The sequence below is a fragment of the Theropithecus gelada genome, chromosome 3 (assembly GCF_003255815.1).
Source record: "Theropithecus gelada isolate Dixy chromosome 3, Tgel_1.0, whole genome shotgun sequence".
Classification (NCBI taxonomy): domain Eukaryota; kingdom Metazoa; phylum Chordata; class Mammalia; order Primates; family Cercopithecidae; genus Theropithecus; species Theropithecus gelada.
The window spans coordinates 128,300,896-128,319,154 of NC_037670.1; the positions used below are offsets into that span (position 1 = coordinate 128,300,896).

The 18,259-nt window shown below is 41.3% G+C and overlaps 1 protein-coding gene across 2 annotated transcripts in view; it reads right to left on the reverse strand.

Annotated features, from left to right (window-relative positions):
- Positions 1 to 17,077, reverse strand: part of RELN (reelin) — a 520,317-nt gene extending 503,240 nt beyond the window's left edge. The window contains exon 1 of one of the 2 annotated variants that reach the window (XM_025380191.1): positions 16,601 to 17,077. In XM_025380191.1, coding sequence (XP_025235976.1) covers positions 16,601 to 16,826 — 226 coding nt within the window. In that variant the 5' untranslated portion in view covers positions 16,827 to 17,077. The remainder of the gene's footprint in view (positions 1 to 16,600) is intronic. The other variant, XM_025380192.1, reaches the window with a different exon arrangement.
- Between the last annotated feature and the right edge of the window lie 1,182 nt (positions 17,078 to 18,259).

Consider the following 18,259-nt stretch of genomic DNA (forward strand, 5'->3'; position numbering starts at 1 on the left):
AAGAAAAGGGACTTAACGAAGTTGAGTACGTTTAAAGAAAGAAGACTCAGATAAGTAACCTTAATGTCAATGTATATGGTCTATCCTCATTATTCACAGATCCCTTATTTACAAATTTATCTGTAACTCCAATATCAATACTCACAGTCATTTGAAAACATGTACATGCAGAGTGGCAAAAAATTTGAGTCATTGGATACGCACCCCCATAGCTTAAGTCAAACAAGGCTGCCATCTTCTTTCAGATCTCATACTGTATTGTCCATTTCTTTTTTTTCTTTTTTCCTTTTTTTTTTTTTAGAGATGGAGTCCAGCTCAGTCACCCAGCCTGAAGTGCAGTGGTGTGATCTTGGCTCATGACAACCTCTACCTCCAGGGTTCATGAGCCTCTCCTGCCTCAGCCTCCTGAGCAGTTGGGATTACAGGCAAATAACACCATGCTGGGCTAATTTTTGTGTTTTTAGTAGTGACGGGGTTTCACCATGTTGGCCAAGCTGGTCTCGAACTCCTGACCTCAAGTGAATCCACCCGCCTGGGCCTCCCAAAGTGGTGGGATTTCAGGCATGAGCCACCACTCCCGGCTTCTCATTGTTTATTTAGTGTTTTTTCTTTTTATTTATTTATTTATTTATTTTTGCACCTCACCTTGGTGATTTCACTGTTTAAAATGGCTCCCAAGGATAGTGCTGAAGGGTTGTCTAGTGTTCCTATTTACGTAAAAGAAGGTTGTGACTTGCCTTACAAAGACAATCCATTCAAGCATAAGTTACATTGCCTTTGGTCATGAGTTCAACGTTAATGAACCAACAATATATAGTTAATAAGGTGTCTTTAAACAGACTCATACATAAAACAAAGTTATGTACTGATGGACTGATGAAAATGTGACAGGAACCTAACTCTATATTTTCTCCAGGAATAGTGGTTCTGTAGTCACTCATTCAGTGTTCACAGTCTTCACTGAATATTACTACTACAGATAATGTGAATCAACTCTTGTTTTAAAAAGTAGTCAAGACCAGGCGTGGTGGCTCACGCCTGTAATCCCAGCACTTTGGGAAGTTGAGGTGGGTGGATCACCTGAGGTCAGGAGTTTGAGACCAGCCTGGCCAACATGGCAAAACCCATCTCTGCTAAAAGTTCAAAAATGAGCCAGGTGTGGTCGCGGGCGCCCGTAATCCCAGCTACTCAAGAGGCTGAGCAAGAGAATCACTTGAACCTGGGAGGTGGAGGATGCAGTGAGCAGAGATCGTGCCACTGTACTCCAGCCTGGGTGACAAGAGCCAGACTCCATCTCAAAAAAAAAAAAAAAAAAGATCAGGATTAGAATCCAGGCATGTCGTCGGAGTCCAGAGATCATACTATTACACATAGTCATGCTCATTCCATACAAAGGAAACAACTGATAGATTTGACTACCCAAAAAGGACAAACTGGGGGGTGGGGGGAGGAATACCTATCATATATATTACAAGGAATTATTAACATTAGCAGTTTTTCAAATCAATACGAAAAAGAGAAAACGTTAAAAATAAGTAAAGGATTTAACAGATAATTCATACACAGATATACACAAAATTAGTAATGAGACAGAAAATTATTCAACCTTTCTAGTAATCAAAGAAGTAAAAATAAAACAATTATAAAATACTGTTTTTAAACCTACAGATATATCAAATATTAAAAAGAATTATATCACCCAGCATTTAGTGTGTGTATGCAGACAGGCTGCCCGACAAAATGAAAAGTGATATCTTTTTGGAGGACAATCTGACAGTAGGTATCAACAGCTGTAGTGTTAATAATAAATTTTGAACTGGAACTTTCAGTTCTAGGAATGGATACTGTGAAAGTATTTGAGCATCACTGAATAAACAATAAGCATAAACTTCAAAAAAAAATCTTGGCTGGGCATGCTGGCTGACGCCTGTAATCCCAGCACTTTGGGAGGCTGAGGCAGGAGGATCATTTGAGGTCAGGAGTTTGAGACCAGCCTGACAAACATGGTGAAACCGCCATCTCTACTAAAATACAAAAATTAGCCGGGCGTGGTGGCCTGCCCCTGTAATCTCAGCTACTCGGGAGGCTGAGGCAGGAGAGTCCACTTGAACTCAGGAGGTGGAGGTTGCAGTGAGCCCAGATCACACCTCTGTACTCCAGCCTGGGGAACAAATCGAGACTCCCTCTCAAAATAAATAAATAGACACAAATAAAAAAATAAAAAAAATCTAAAACTTGAATATTAGAGGGAACTGAGTATGTTTGTGTGCATCCACACACTGTAATACTAAACAAAGGTGTAGCTCTGTACTTATTGGCATGGAAAGATGCTGACCACATATAGCTGAGTGAGAAAAGCTGACTGTGGTAGGTATAGTTTGATTCCATTCATGTCTGCATGTATGTATGCAAATTAAAACACAGATTGCTTACAAGTAAGAGATTGGATTTAGAAACTAGTTTCCTCCCTTGCGCTGGAAGAGCTTGGTCCTGAGAACCACATCAAAGAGGATTTCACTGGATCTCATAACTAAATATTCTAAATCTTCCCAAAAAATTCTATGATATTTCTTAGAATTATAGAGTAAATAGGTGTGGATGGCACTGTCCCACTGAGAAGCACTGACAGGAATGGAATGCACATGAGGTATGAACAGATCCCCATCACAATGACTGGCGTTGGGCATCTGACTTCTGTTTGGAATACAGGGGCCATCATCCATCAAAGACTCCTAAAGTTTGACATTACTAGATTTAGGAAAATAGAATGCCATGATGAGATGCAGCATCACTGTCAGGCAGAGGCTTACAAGAAAGGAAGAGACGAGAACTGAGAGCAGCAGGAATAGCTTTAAAGCTAAATCAGAAAGAACAAGAAACCTACACAGTTTGCATTTCATATGTGTTCCTTTTCTGGCTTATTAATATTTTCTGTCATAAAGAGATAGATGCTTCACCATAATGTATGTGGGTATATGATTATGTGTGTGTGTGTGCGCGTGCTACTAGATAGAAAAACGTTATGATTGACACCAAAAAAGAGGGACCATCAGGAAGAGTGTATTCATGATGTCAGCAGTTACTGTGATCCAGTTGTTTCATAATAGAGAATATTAGAATCCCAAAAAGAATTCTGTGCAAAATTCCAGAATTTTTTTGACTGACCAAAGGTGCCTTGAAGGTTTAAATAAAGGCATCTGGCATTTGCACTCAACTGTCACAGCCAGTAGTGATAATCCAACCCATATGGTGCATGGGACAGGTTTTTCTTTTTTTTTTTTTTTTTTTTTGAGACGGAGTCTCGCTCTGTCGCCCAGGCTGGAGTGCAGTGGCCGGATCTCAGCTCACTGCAAGCTCCGCCTCCCGGGTTCACGCCATTCTCCGGCCTCAGCCTCCCGAGTAGCTGGGACTACAGGCGCCCGCCACCTCGCCCAGCTAGTTTTTTGTATTTCTTAATAGAGACGGGGTTTCACCGTGTTAGCCAGGATGGTCTCGATCTCCTAACCTCGTGATCCGCCCGTCTCGGCCTCCCAAAGTGCTGGGATTACAGGCTTGAGCCACCGCGCCCGGCCGGGACAGGTTTTTCAAGAGCATTTCTAACAGTGGCTGGAACAAGGCAGTTAATGGCAGAAGTTACTGTAATAAGAGAGTGTCTGTGTGGTTCTAGGGGAACCCTTTGCTCTACAGGAAAAGAAACATAAACAAATGAGATCAGCCCACTAACAATGCATGCAAGTTATTATAATCCAGAATTTAAAATATAAGATAAGAAAAATATTTATGTAGCTGGGCGCGGTGGCTCAAGCCTGTAATCCCAGCACTTTGGGAGGCCGAGACGGGTGGATCACGAAGTCAGGAGATCGAGACCATCCTGGCTAACACGGTGAAACCCCGTCTCTACTAAAAAATACAAAAAACTAGCCGGGCGAGGTGGCGGGCGCCTGTAGTCCCAGCTACTCGGGAGGCTGAGGCAGGAGAATGGCGTGAACCCAGGAGGCGGAGCTTGCAGTGAGCCGAGATCCGGCCACTGCACTCCAGCCTGGGCGACAGAGCGAGACTCCGTCTCAAAAAAAAAAAAAAAAAAAGGAAAAATATTTATGTAAATATTTACCTTGTCTATGATTAGGAAAAGACGCTCTCAGCACAAAAGCAATATAAGAAAACAAAGAAACAAAAATGTATCTGTTTTCATAAATGTATTAACACAATGTGCATATAAAAATTCATGAAAAAAGTAAAAATAAAACCACAAAAATTTAAGACGTACAAAAATATTCATCATAATGTTTATAACATTGAAAACAAAAGGAAAACACCTAAAATGTGAAATATTTATAGATTTTTAAGTTATGCTACAGCATACAGTAAAATATTATAGACCATGAAAATTATGTTTTTGAAAAATGTCGATATCAAGAGCACATAATGTTAAGATTTAAAAGATTACAATTCCTAAGACTATAAATAGATTAAATAAATATATTCCTTTTTAATCACAGGAAAAAATAACAGAAAGTATGTCATAATAATACTACTACTCAGCCAGGTGTGTTGGCTCACACCTATAATCCCAGCACTTTGGGAGGCCAAGGTGGGCGGATCACCTGAGATTAGGAGTTTGAGACCAGCCTGGCCAAACATGGTGAAACCCCATCTCTACTAAAAATACAAAAATTAGCCAGGTATGGTGGTGGGTGCCTGTAATCCCAGCTACTCGGGAGGCTGAAGCACAATAACCGCTCGAACCCAAAAGGTGGAGGTTGAGGTGAGCCGAGACGGTGCCACTGCACTCCAGCCTGGCCAACAGAGCGAGACTCCATCCCAATAAATAAATAAATAATACTTAACATCTTCTGTGACAGGCATCATGTAGTTCTTCATATGCAATAACTCACTGAAGATTCAAAATGACCCTGTGTGATGAGTACTATCATCACTATTTTTCAGAAGAGGAAACCGAGACATAGAGAAGTGAGATCACTTGTCCGAGATCACATGACTAAAAAGTGCAAAGCTTGGAAATGAACTCAGCCAGTCCACTTCCTGAGCCTGTGTGCTAGCCACTATCACAAATCCCTGAGAGTTAAGTCATTTCTGATTTCAAAGGCTCATAAATTACAATATCTAAATATGTTATGGATAGAGTGGAATTTTATTTCTATCTTACCTATAAGATTTGAGCGATTCTCACTAACAAGTCCTGGAAACATTCATATTAATTTCCATAAGTCTGAAGCCTCTGATCCTCTCAACTTACAGGATATCAATATATGTAATTTAATGAAGATGCAAAATTCTCAGCTGCTGTTTCCTTTGTATGTTCATCACTGTCCAAGTAAATTCCTCTTAGCGGACAAAATCCTTGGGGAGATTTGTTGCGTTTCCATTTTTGTGTGTTTTCTATAAGGTTATTACATATATGTTGAGTATGGAGCCAAACGATTTTGGTTTCTGTCCTTCCCACTATTTATTCCTATTCAAAGGAAATTTTAAATACAAACTAGCTACCCATTCATCAAGATTGTTTCAAATTTATTTATGGTGCAGCATAGAGAAACTTCTGGGAATAACAACTTTAAATCTATTATAGTTTCTATTAATGTAGTCACTAATTGCTATGAGAACTATTTTGGATATGCTAACATAAAGTAAACTCATTCCAACAGACTGTTATGAATAGCTTTGCATATTCTCACAAAAGACATGAGAATTTTGTAAGTTTGGAGGGTGGGAAAGTAGAAACATGGTTTTCAGATTTTCTTTTCAAACATTGTTATCATAGGTTCAAAGCCAAAATTTAGAAATTGTACTCAAAACCCATCTTTATAGATGATCCTCTTGATTAATTATCTTGGCATTGCCACTTTCAGACAACAATTTTAATTATAACTCATATTAGACAGGGATCCCAAGTGCTATTTTTGCTCACTGATTGATTAAATTAAATAAAAATGTTTATGCACCTGTTGTGTGCCAGGCACTGTTCTAGGCACTAGGAATAGAAGCAAAACAGGCAATAGAGGAGCAAGCAAAACCCGCTTTGATGAGGTTTTAAGGTATTTATACTGATAGAGCACAGAAAGGGAACAAGGTAAAACAACAGAATACAGACAGGATGATAACAGCAATGAAGAAAAATATAGCAGTCAAGGGGATATGGGTCCTGGGAAGAATGGAGCAGTTTTACATGGTGTGGTCAGGGAAGGCCTCATGGAGAAGGTGACATTTCAGTATGGATCTGAATCAGGAAAGGACAGGCATACAAGGCCATCTAGGGAAAGGCATGCTAGACAAGGGAATAGCACTGCAACGGTCCTGAGGTGGGTCTGAGCTCCTACTGTGTTTGAAGAGAAAAAAACAGGTCCTATGGGTTCAGTGGAGGAATAAGAGGAAGGAGGTAAAACGCTATGTCAGAAAAGTAACCAAACAGGCAGGTGCCACAGGGTTTTATAGGCCATGCTGAATATTTTATCTTCTTCTTAAAGACAGACTGGGAGCAACTAAAGGTATAGATAGAATGGCTATATAATTTACTATTCAGATTTTGTTATTTCTGTTGGTAAAATGCTAAAGTGGATGGATACTGGCAAAATAGAGAAAGACCAGGGCTGTTATAGGCAAATGAGGGAAATATATGATGTCTTAGGTGTAGACCAGAGGAGTGGCATCGTCTTGGCTTTTAGCAGAGCACCCAGGCTGCTGTTTTCAGACTAGCATGAAAGTGAGCAAGCGTTAACGCAAAGAAAGTTGTAGGAGCCTGTTGTAATATCCAGGTGAGAAGTGGCTGTGGCAATGGCAAATTCTGGGTGTTTTCAAATGCAAAGCCAGCAGGACTTAGGAATGGAACTGATGTGGAGCATTAGAGAAAAAAGATTTTGAGATTAAACCATTGTAGGAACGGAGTTGGCCTTAACATAGCTGGAGAGACTACAGAAGACGCTTTAGGAGAGTCGGGGGAGGGGAAACAAGAAGCTCCAGTAGCTATCTAAGAGGAGATACTGGGTGGGCAGTAAGATACAGAGGGCCTAAGACAGTCAGGGAGTCATTAGGGAGTCACCAGCATGAAGGTGGCACTGAAAGCATTAGAATGGTCGACCTCCTGGCCTGGGCATGGTGGCTCACCACTGTAGTCCCAGCACTTTAAGAGGTCAAGGTGGCAAATTGATTGAGTCCAGGAGTTCAAAACCAGCCTGGGCAACACAGTAAGACCCCATCTCTATAAAAAATACAAAAATTAGTGGGGTGTGGTGGCATGTGCCTATAATCCCAGCTATTCAGGAGGCTGAGGTTGGGAGAATCACTTGAGCCCAAGAGGCTTTGATATTCCCTTACAGGTTGTTAAGTATAAAATCCCTGGCAGTGCTGGGCGTGGGGGCTCATGCCTGTAATCCCAGCACTTTGGAAGGCTGAGGTGGGTGGATCATTTGAGGTCAGGAGTTCGAGACCAGCCTGGCCAACATGGAGAAACCCCGTTTCTACTAAAAATACAAAATTAGCTGGGCATGTTGGCACATGCCTATAATCCCAGCTACTCAGGAGACTGAGGAAGGAGACTTGCTTGAATCGGGAGGCAAGATCACGCCATTGCACTCCAGCCTAGGAAACAAGAGCGAAATTTTGTCTCAAAAAAAATTTTTTTTCTTAATAAAAATTATATTATCAAAATATTAAAAATAAATTTTAAAAAGGTTGTAAATCGCTTTCTTTTGTATTTTTATGTGTCATTATACTTTGAAGGCATGTTAACTCTTTCAGGCCAACAGTATACTAGATGATTGCTTTGTGCTTTACCTAGGAGACAATGTCTGGTCAAAGAATTATGGACTTACGACAACGAAATTCCAACTTTGTTTAGCATAGATATCAGCTTTCTGGTTTGATTTTGTAATCTTTATTTTGAATAATAAAATTAGCTTTTACTTTTCTTTGTTTTCTCATTTTTGAGATTACTTTTATTATTTATCATTATTTTCCTTTTCCTTTTCCTTTTCTGAAATAACCACCATTTTGAAAAATAAATATCTACTATCTAAAAGGATGGATTCTGGAGAACTACGCAGCAGCTCTGCTATCTTGGGCAAAACACTAACCTCTCTGTGACTCAGTTTATGCATCCATAAAATGAGAATAGCAGTACCTTCCTCATGAGGATTTTTGTGAGAATTACATGAATTAATATGTGTAAAGCATTTACCTCAGTGCCTGGCACATATTAAGTACTACTTTAGGGTTTCCTACTGTTACTGTCATAATTCATTCATTCAGGAGCCTTTGAGTTGCCTTTTTTTCAGGTAATATTAGTGCTTGAAATTGGAGTGCACATCCACTTTTTCTAAGAGCTTAGAACCAACTAATTTCCTCATATTCCTCCATCACACACACTGGGCATATAACACTATTTGCAGGACGAGAATTCAGGAAGTGTTTATGAAAGAAAAGGAAATGTGAAAAGAACTGGAACTATGATCATAACATATCTCAACATTCACAACAAAGGTGGCCCAAACAAACAGATTACATGTTCCTGAAGGTAAGACTCAGATGTCTGTTTCCTATGTCAATATGTAATAAGCAAAAGAAATGACAAACTTGGATATGGTCCTAGAGGCTGAGCCAGATATGACAAACAAGGTGAAGGTTGGGGCAGAGCTCACATTCACAACCATGTCACACATCTAGATATTTTAAATGTCAACAGGATTTACATATGGTGACACTGCATTTTAGAGAGATAGGAGTGTCAGGAAATAAAGTTAAGTGAAGGAAACTAACAAGCATAAATTATCAGCATATAAGAAGCTCCAGAAATTGAGGTCAGCCACAGGTTACCTTCTCAAAGCATAATTAGAAAAGCTAACATAAAATGCACTATCGTTGCCACCCGTAAAAGTAGCATACCTTAAGGGATAGTTTGAAAATATATTGTCAAAAATTTCCTAGGAAACATCTCAGTTTTATCAAGGTTACCAAAAGCAACTCTATGAGAGGATCCAGAGCAATTCAGAGCTTGATACAGGAATTATGACTGACATAAAAGCGAATGTTAACTAGGACATCTGTGTGTTTAGATGAAATACATATTAATTAGGATTGCATTCAGCTACAAGCAACAGAAACAACTTAATTTTTCTCACAATACAAGAATTCCAGTCATGATTTCAAGGCTGGCATAGCTGCCTGAGGATATAAATGAGGGCCCAGCTCCCTCTAAAGTTCTGTTCCACCATCACTGGCACGTGGCCATTATGCTCAAGGTCACAAGTTGGTTGTATCTGAGCTAGAATAGGCAAGGTTAGGACAAAAAGTAAGTGCCTGCTGAGTCTTTCATAAAATATTCTTTATCAGTTTTATCAAGAGTCTTCCCAAAGATTCTGACTGGGTGCAGTGGCTCATGCCTGTTATCCTAGCATTTTGGGAGGCCAAGGCGGGTGGACCATCTGAGGTCAGCAGTTCAAGACCATCCTGGCCAACACGGCAAAACATTGTCTCTAGTAAAAACACAAAAATTACCTGGTCTAGCGGTGCCCACCTGTAGCCCCAGCTATTCAGAAGGCTGAGGCACGAGAATCGCTTGGACCCAGGAGGTGGAGGTTACAGTGAGCTGAAATGGTGCCACTGCACTCCAGCCTGGGCAACACTGAGACTCTGTCTCAATAATAATAATAAAAACAACCTTCCCAAAGATCCTAATCAATAGATTTTCACTTCATATCGCTGAATTATACTGCTAATAAATGGCAGAGCAAGATATGAACACGGTTCTATCTTCAGCATCCAGTTAAAAATACTCACGCCCATGGCTCCCTTGCAGCTCCATGTAATTCAGCGATATGAAGCAATTCTATGGGAGGACCACAGCAAATCAGAGCTTGATACAAGAATTATGACTGACCTAAACAGTTGATAATAAATGTACTGATTTTTTTCATATTATTATCAGTAAGAAGAGAAAAAAGGTGTAGAGATGGCAATGGGGGAAACCTGAAGGGAAGAAAGTGAAAGAATTTAAAAAGAAAAGGAATAACGTTGTGAAGCAGAAAGGAGAAAGGAACAGGAGAGGGAAAGCAAGGACCATGCTTCAAAGGAAGCAAAGGAGGAAAGACAAAGAGAAAATTTACAGGGAAGAAGACAAGATGAGACAGAGCAGGAAGGAGAGGGGAAAGGCAGAGACAGATGACTCAGGTGACCATAGCACTTACGGGTCTACTGTCACTCTTTTTCAGGTCACTTTGTTTGTGGGCACCAGTGGACATCAATAATTGGTGCTATCCATAACATGTCACCCTTCCTATCATGTAAGAGTATTTTAATCAATAATTTTCTTTTTAAACGGGGTCTCACTCTGTTGCTCAGGCTGGTCTTGAAATCCCGGGATCAAGTGATCCTCCTGCCTCAGTTTACAAAGTAGCTAGGATCACAAGCGTGTGCCACTGTGCCTAGCTGTAATAAAATTTTGTTTTCAACATGAAGTTGAAGGAAAGCGAATTTTTTAAGGAAAGCAAATTCAGCATTAAAGGATAACCTGCATTTTGAACATTTACTTTGAAAACTCAGAACTCCTATAGTTATTTCTTAGTGGGATTCAATGCTATCTAATTATCTTAGCTTTGTTTTTTATTTTGAGTGATTTAGGGCTGCCTTATACCACAAATCAACATTTCTACATTTGTACTGATCCCCCTACCACACACACATACTCAAATACATTTGCCATAATTGGTTCTTAGAGAGGATAGAATAAAAAAGAAAAAAATAGGTATAGATTTAGAGAAGCAGACATTTTAAAAATAATTGGTTAACCTATAGGCACAGCATTCAACCCTTCAGAAGCTCTGTCTTCAATGAGATGTGCATGGCAGGTGACTGTGGTGAAAATTACTCTCTGAGCCACACAATTGACACCAAAGTGAGATCATACCATCTCATGCAGAACGTTCTGAGAGCCAATAATTTTTTAAAGCTATGCAATTCCTGTGTTTGAACAGTCATTATGAGATATTCATATTTGAAAATTCAATTCGAATATCTGAAATAGTGCTTTTAAAACGCTTTTGCTTAAAGTTGTTGAGACTGAAATGCTATATAGTGCAGTTATTTTTCAAATGACTCTAAAATCAGGTAAAGGGGGTGGATTAATCACCCCCAATGTTTTTGAAATGAAAATATTTAGATAAGTCAATTTCCCTTTTAACGTATATTAAGTCATTACTCAGGCATAGCCTAAACCACCTCTCTCTGTCCATGGTGAACCTGCCCATTCCAACCTAATGCACTCCACCTTCCTTTTTTTCCTCAGTGTAGGGCTATCCAGTTTTTCTATTTCTATGTGACACAAAGAACTTCATATTCATGTGTGTGTGTGTGTGTGTGTGTGTGTGTGTATGTCTTTTAAAATGTAAATGTTCAAAAAGTACTGGTCACTGAATTTATTTATGCTTTTCAAACGTAAAGGTTATTTGAAATAAAGGGGTCGTTACATCAGCAACTATATATGAAGATTAAAGACATAATAAGTTTCAAACTAGCACTTGAAATGATCAGAAAAACAATTATGGCTTATTACGCAACCAATTTTAAATAATTGATGGAGTAAGGCTTCTAGTTTATTCTATAAAGTTGACCAATTCCCAGGCGGTAAAAAAAAAATCAAAGATAGATTTTTAGATATTTTCTTTTGAATAAAACTAATCTATAAAAATTTGAAAGTCAAAAACGCTGACTTTAAAATCTTCGTAAAATATCACTCTTTTTAAAGATAAAAAGTCAAATTTATTAGACCAAGACAGTTCTGTAAAAACTATATTCATATTATTACAATGACACGTTACCATTTTATTCATTAACATTTTCAATGCAAATAAAAGTAATAGTTTAAAACAAAGATTCACACAAATTGGAAGGAAATATAATTAAATAACTCCTAGTAATGTAAGAATGAATGAAGTATGAATTTCTGCCAAAATGAAATATTTTGAACTATAATTCTAAAGACTTGATTTTTAGTTTAAAATTGGAATTGAAACTCACAGTGAATATAAATTACAGGAAGCAAGATTTATGATTTAAGAAACAATCTGAACCACATCAGTAAAACATGTATGAAATAAATTGTAGAGAGTAAGATAAATATGTGACAAGTAGAGCAAAATGCTAAAAAAAAAGCCCAATTTTCATAGTCCTATATAGGCAGGACGCAGCTTCAGTTCGCTTATAAATTGCATTTGACAAATGATTTTGAAAGTTTAAATACACTGATTATAGAATCTGAAACATATGAATGATAAATAACCGATCACCTCATCAGCAATGCAGTTACTTTAGTAATAGCAAATCAATTTACTCCAAATAATAAAATCACTCCTTTGAAAGGAAGGAAATCTGGAATATATTTCCAAAAGTTATGTCCGACATAAATATCATCTGGTATTTGAAAGGTCATTATTGCACTTCCTTTGAACAATAATTTTTAAACAGCAACCAGTTAATTTCAGAACATATGTGTCCTGAACAGTAATACTGGAAAATGTCAAAATAAAGTGCCCTCAATACTCTATCCTGATTATACCTTTCCTTAAAGTAAATGTTTAGTTTTAGGACTAGAACATTGATTTTCCTGTCTGTCTCACAATATAATTTTTTAAAAAACTGGAGTGGATATACAGCATGAAAAAATTACCAATAGTGATGCCGGACTTACAAAATACAATAAAATTCCCCTTCGAAAACATCATGCCACATCACCAATTCAATTCTACTCAAGGCCAAATTTTTTTCTCTCAGTTGATATTTTAGAGCATACTTCTCATTGTTAATGGAACACTTCCCCTATCTTATGCTACCATAATAACAGAAATTCTAGTCCATTCGGAAATTCAGGTACATTGTCTCACCAAAGCTCAAGTATTTTGGGCAGACTCATTTACTTACGTTTGGCTTTCATGTACAGTGTCTTCTAATGGCTGACCTCTCCTTTTTGATGGTGACTGAGTAAAGCCAACCTTGTGAGGGGCAGTTCCTTATTGACATGATTACAGGGGCATCCAAGTCTTTCTATCCCCAAATCTATTATCTGGTTGCTCAGTGATGCTAAACTTACTTTAAGCAAAGAGGGGAAAGACATCTTTCTACAACTATAAGCAAAAATGTGGGAAAGTTCAATACTGACAAGTCACATTCATCATAAATTGATTGGGGGGCAAGGGGAAGAGTGGCAAACAAAAATGGATGGTAGCTACCTGAAGGTTGGGGGTGAGGAATAGGAACGATCATAGGTGAGGAAAGGTGCAGACTTCAATCCAACCATCACATTTTTCACAATACTGCCTTTGTCCCTAGGAGAAGGTGTGCTGAATCATGGGGCATGGCTGGAAAAGAGAAATGGCTACCTGACTAAACCATGTAGATTCTTGTTGCCTATTTCCCCATCATTTGCAACTTTCTACACACACACACACACACACACACACACACACACACACACACAAAATCCAGGTTTGGTGCCTGAAACGCACATTGGGGAAACTGACCATGTCTTAGGATTTGTGCAAAAGAAAAGGAAATTCTAGAAAAAAAAATGTTCTGATGCTGGGACCTTTCTAATTCAACATGGTGTATATGAGAACTCCTTTTGCTGAGCTTTTACATTGTGGTATACTCATGGTTCATTGTGACTAATAATGCCCTTTCAAAAGAGTCATAGACAACAGAATTTAAAAGATATAGGAAGATGAGAGAGATACCAAATGACATTTAATTGAGAGATGAGAACACACCAGATGTAACCATGCACTATTTATAGAGTTGCCAGTACTGAAAATAGATGGATATACTACTTAATGTAAAAATCTGTGACAATTCTGTTAGACTCGAAAGCTCCAGATTTTTAGTACTATATATTTTTTATTTTTGTTAAAGATATTCCATAGATATATTTAAATACGACACATACAGGGACCTATAATTGTGAACCACTTTTATTCTAGACTGGCGATTGCCGCCCCATTTTACATTCTGAGCTCTACCACACACCCCAGTGTCAGAGGGCAGCTGACTGATCTACAGAAATGTTCTATGTTAGGTGCCACTGTGCACACCACCTTTATCTCAATGCATTCTTTTAGGTAAAAAAAAAAAAAAAAAAGTCACAACTATCAGCTCTACATCCAAACACAGTTCATTCAAATGGTGACTTCAATGTATATCATAAATGTAACTGATTTTTTCCTGATATAACTGTTACACTTTAAGGATCTAGAAGGTTAGAAATAAAGTCTCAAGCTAACATTTTACAGATTTCTTATAAGTTTAAGAAGACTTCTTGGCCAAAAGACCTTTCACTTTGGTCACATATCAAAATGGACCAACCACAAAGTACATGAGATTAAGTTTTCCCATTGGCAGTTCAATTCTTACAGAAGCTGTGTGTGTGTGTGTATGTGTGTGTGTGTGTGTGTGTGTGTCTGAATTTTAAAAATTAATTTTCAAAAGCCTAAAAGGAAAAGAGACATACATAAGCACCACTTCATTTTTAAACATGTCTTCTACCTGTAGAACATTTTACAAAAAAAACCCTCTTACTTGAAGGCCTATAGCTACAGCTAGTTCCAAAATCTAAATGTTTAATAAAATAGATAATAGAAATTTAAAATCTGACACAATTCTCAAAGCTTATAATAATTTGACCTTTCATAACTTAAATAACACAATTTCTCTACCTTTTCTGGTGGTGGAAAAGAGGTGGAAATTGAGATCCTCCCCCGCAATATCCAACTTGAAGTATCTACACTTTATTCTTACTCTACATTATCCATTCCTTTTCAGACTTAAATATGTGATTATGATGAGTCTTAAGGTGACTTGCATTTGCTAACTGAGGGAGCAAGACCAAAGAGAGTACAATATTTTGGTGTTTTTAGTTAAGTTTTCGATATCAAGACCTTCCAAAGTATGTGGAAAACAGAAAAAAAAAATAATAAAGCTTTGTATCATCACATGATCTTCCATCATAACCTGACAGTTACGCCTTTGAGACCAGCCTCGCCCACTTACCCACCGTTCTCACTGGGAGATAATACCGGGCAAGAACTTTTGCTAAGAGTCGCACAGAGCAGCAGGCTCAATCAGGCTTTGGGTTAGGTCTGGTTGCCATCACAGTAGCTGCTCCTTCCACTTAAAGATTCCCATTACCTCAGAAAAGCACAAGCTTGTTCTTGGGAAGAGGGGGTAGTAAGCACTTTTATCTAAAAAGGGACTAGTTACGGAACATTAATTTTCCAAAATTATTTCTAAAATTCCACCAAATTAAACTCCTGCTTTACAGACAAGGCTGCCACCATGCCACAAGGAAGTTGTAAAAAACACTGTTTAAAACCTCTAGGAGACGTTTATTTAGGCTAAATATTTTAGAATAGATATCAAGGTTTTTTTAAAACAGAAACTCCTAAGGATTCTTAAAATTTTTAAATGCTTGTCTGTCTTTAGTGCCAGCACCCCATAGATTATCTCCCACCATGCTAATAATTGTTAGCCTATTACAGATACAAACTATTAACAGGAGCCTACTGGACAATGGTTTCTATTAAGTTGAGTATAAATATTTTGGGGTTGAAATTCTAACTAAATAGTGCCTGTCGCTGCTTAAAAGCTCCATAGAAGTGAAATGTTCAGAAGTCCCAGACGAAACACAGAAAAGAGACATTTTTTATTTTTCCACATACTCGATGTACTAGCTTAAAATACATGCACTACATGATATTATATTTATTGGAGCTGAATTTTATTTCTTCTATAAGGTTTATTTTTGATGCAGGGCTGCATAATGATTCCTTTTTTTAAAAGATACCTCTAAATTATAAGGGATTCCAGCCTGTACCTGGAAATTAAAGCTGTGCAGATAAAATACAAAGTCATTAATAAACATCACAAAGATAATTCTAACAAGAAGCACCATGTAGAAATAAGGCAGGAATCATAAAAATCATCAGTTACTGACATATTAAATTACACTTTCAAAAGAATAGGGAGCTGGAAGCAGCCGCTCCCTTTCAGGAGGGCTGTTTGACACTGAATGAAATGCCAGGGACTCCTGGCTGGTGAGCAACGGGAACTTTGGGGGCGAGCGGCGCGGGGCAGTCACGGACCTGGGCGCTTCAGTCTGTCACCAGCCTGCCCGCAAAGCCCAGCGACAGCCCCAAAGCCCCCCGGGGACCCATCTGGGGGGATCGGGAGCAGGACAAAGGTCTGAAATTCAAGTCCTAGGATTAAAGAAACAAAATGCGCAGGTTCCATTTAAAGTGCCTGCGTAAGTACGGGGAGTGAGGGGGAACGACACCGAACCCCAAGAATTCTCAGGCGTTTATCACAAGCACCAGCTCATTACCAGGAAATGCGTTCGGGGAGTGGGGACATGGAGAATGAATCCCAACTCGCGACTCCATTCTCCACTAACTTTACTCTCGCTCCCTGGACCGAGCGCAAAGCTGGGGCCAGGTTTGTCATGGTTCTTGTTTCCAGGGCCCCTTGGGAAGAAGGAAAGGGACGATAAAGGTGAGCTGGCGAGCGCACCCGGCGGCGGCGAGCGCGCAGGTGCTGCGGTACCTACCATGGTATTCTTGTCCCGGAACGTAGTAGGTGGGGTTGCCCGCAATATGCAGGGAAATGAGCACCTCGCCCTGCTCCCCATCCCCTTCCAGCTCCCCGTGGTGGGTGCACAGGAAAAAGAAGGGCGAAAAGCGGGGGTAATAGCCAGCCGCCGCGCGCGCCCTCTGCGTCGCCCCCAGCAACAGCGCTAGGAGGAAAGTCCGCCAGGCCCAGCCACTGCGCTCCATGCCGCCGCCGCCGCCGCCGCGCGCTCTACGCGCCGCTCGCTCATTCAGTTTTGGAGACGCTGGGACGGAGGAGCCACGCGGAGAGAAGGCGAGAAGGAGGCGGACGGGAGCGGAGCGGGCTCGGGAGGGGGCCTGGGAGCTGGCCCCCGCCGAGAAGTTCCGCGGGAGACGGCGGCTCCCAAAGTTACTTTGGGCCGCGGGAGCGCGGGGCCGGGGCTGCGGGCGCCGAGAGCGCGTTGTCCGCCGCCTCCGTGCGCCGCCGCCGCCTCTGCGCGACGCCCCTCGGCCAGGCCTGGGAAAGCGACCGCCCCGCTCCACACCTTCTTAAAGCCCCGGGCGCCGCGTCCCCCCCGCCGCCGCCACACGTGTCCCGGCCGCTCCCCCGCCCCCGCGCGCCGCCCCGCCCGCCCCCCGCCCTCTCGGGCTGGCTCGGCCGCACCTCGCGCGGCGAGGGGCGCACGCGTACCCGGAGTCCCCGGCCAGCGCCCGTTTCGCACCCGGGAGGGCAGGGAGAGGCGCGCGCCGGGGAGCGGGACGGGGTACGCTGTCGAGGACCGCTGAGCCCGCGACTCTTCTGCCAGAGACGTCAAAGCCCCGGAGAGGGCACCTCCCGCCCAGCTGTCTGAAGGGGAAGGCCAGCCCCTTTGGCCATCAGTGTGCCCAGTTTTTCCTGGGAGGATGCGTGAGGGAAGGAGAGGGGCGGCGGGGACGGCCGCTGGCGCCGGCTTCTTTGTCTGCGCCGGCTGCGTCCTGCGCCCCTCGGGGCTCGCAGCCTGGCGGTCCGGGCGGCCCGCACTCGTTCTGGGAATCCGCCCCAGGCCGCGAACCGCTAGGGGCCCTCGCGCTCCCTTCCCACCCAGGCCCCCTGTCCCTCCCGCTGCCCCCGCCCGGCCCCTCGCGGCAGCGACAGAGCCTCATCTGTAGCGGATTTTAAAATGAGATTAAGAGAAAGTGGAATTGGCAGCCTCGAGTGGTGCCTGGAAATGGTGATTTGTGCTGCTCGGTTGTGGGGAATTGTGAGGCAGGAAGGGCTGGCGGAGCTAAGATCCGACAGGCGCTCTTCGCCGGACTGTTCTGTTGTTCATTGCTACTGGGCTCTTCAGTCGGAGATGGGTGTCGTAATTTTTTAAATCAGTGTTTATTTCCTTTAAATGTCGATTATGACCAATGGCCCTGAAATCGGGGGAGGGAAAAACGGAGATGCTGGCAGCGGCGATTGAAGCGGGTGGTAATGAGCGGCTGCACATGAACTGCAGGGAAGTGAAATAATCCGTAAGCACGTTTTTAGCAGAGGACGGCTGGCAGGAGCCCTGCGGCATCCGGAGATGGGGGAGCGGGGTTGCCAGGTTTTAATGCCTCTCCCCACCCACCCTTGGCCTGCCACCAAGCCAGATAAACCCGCACGTACAGAAATGAGTAGATTATAAAATTGG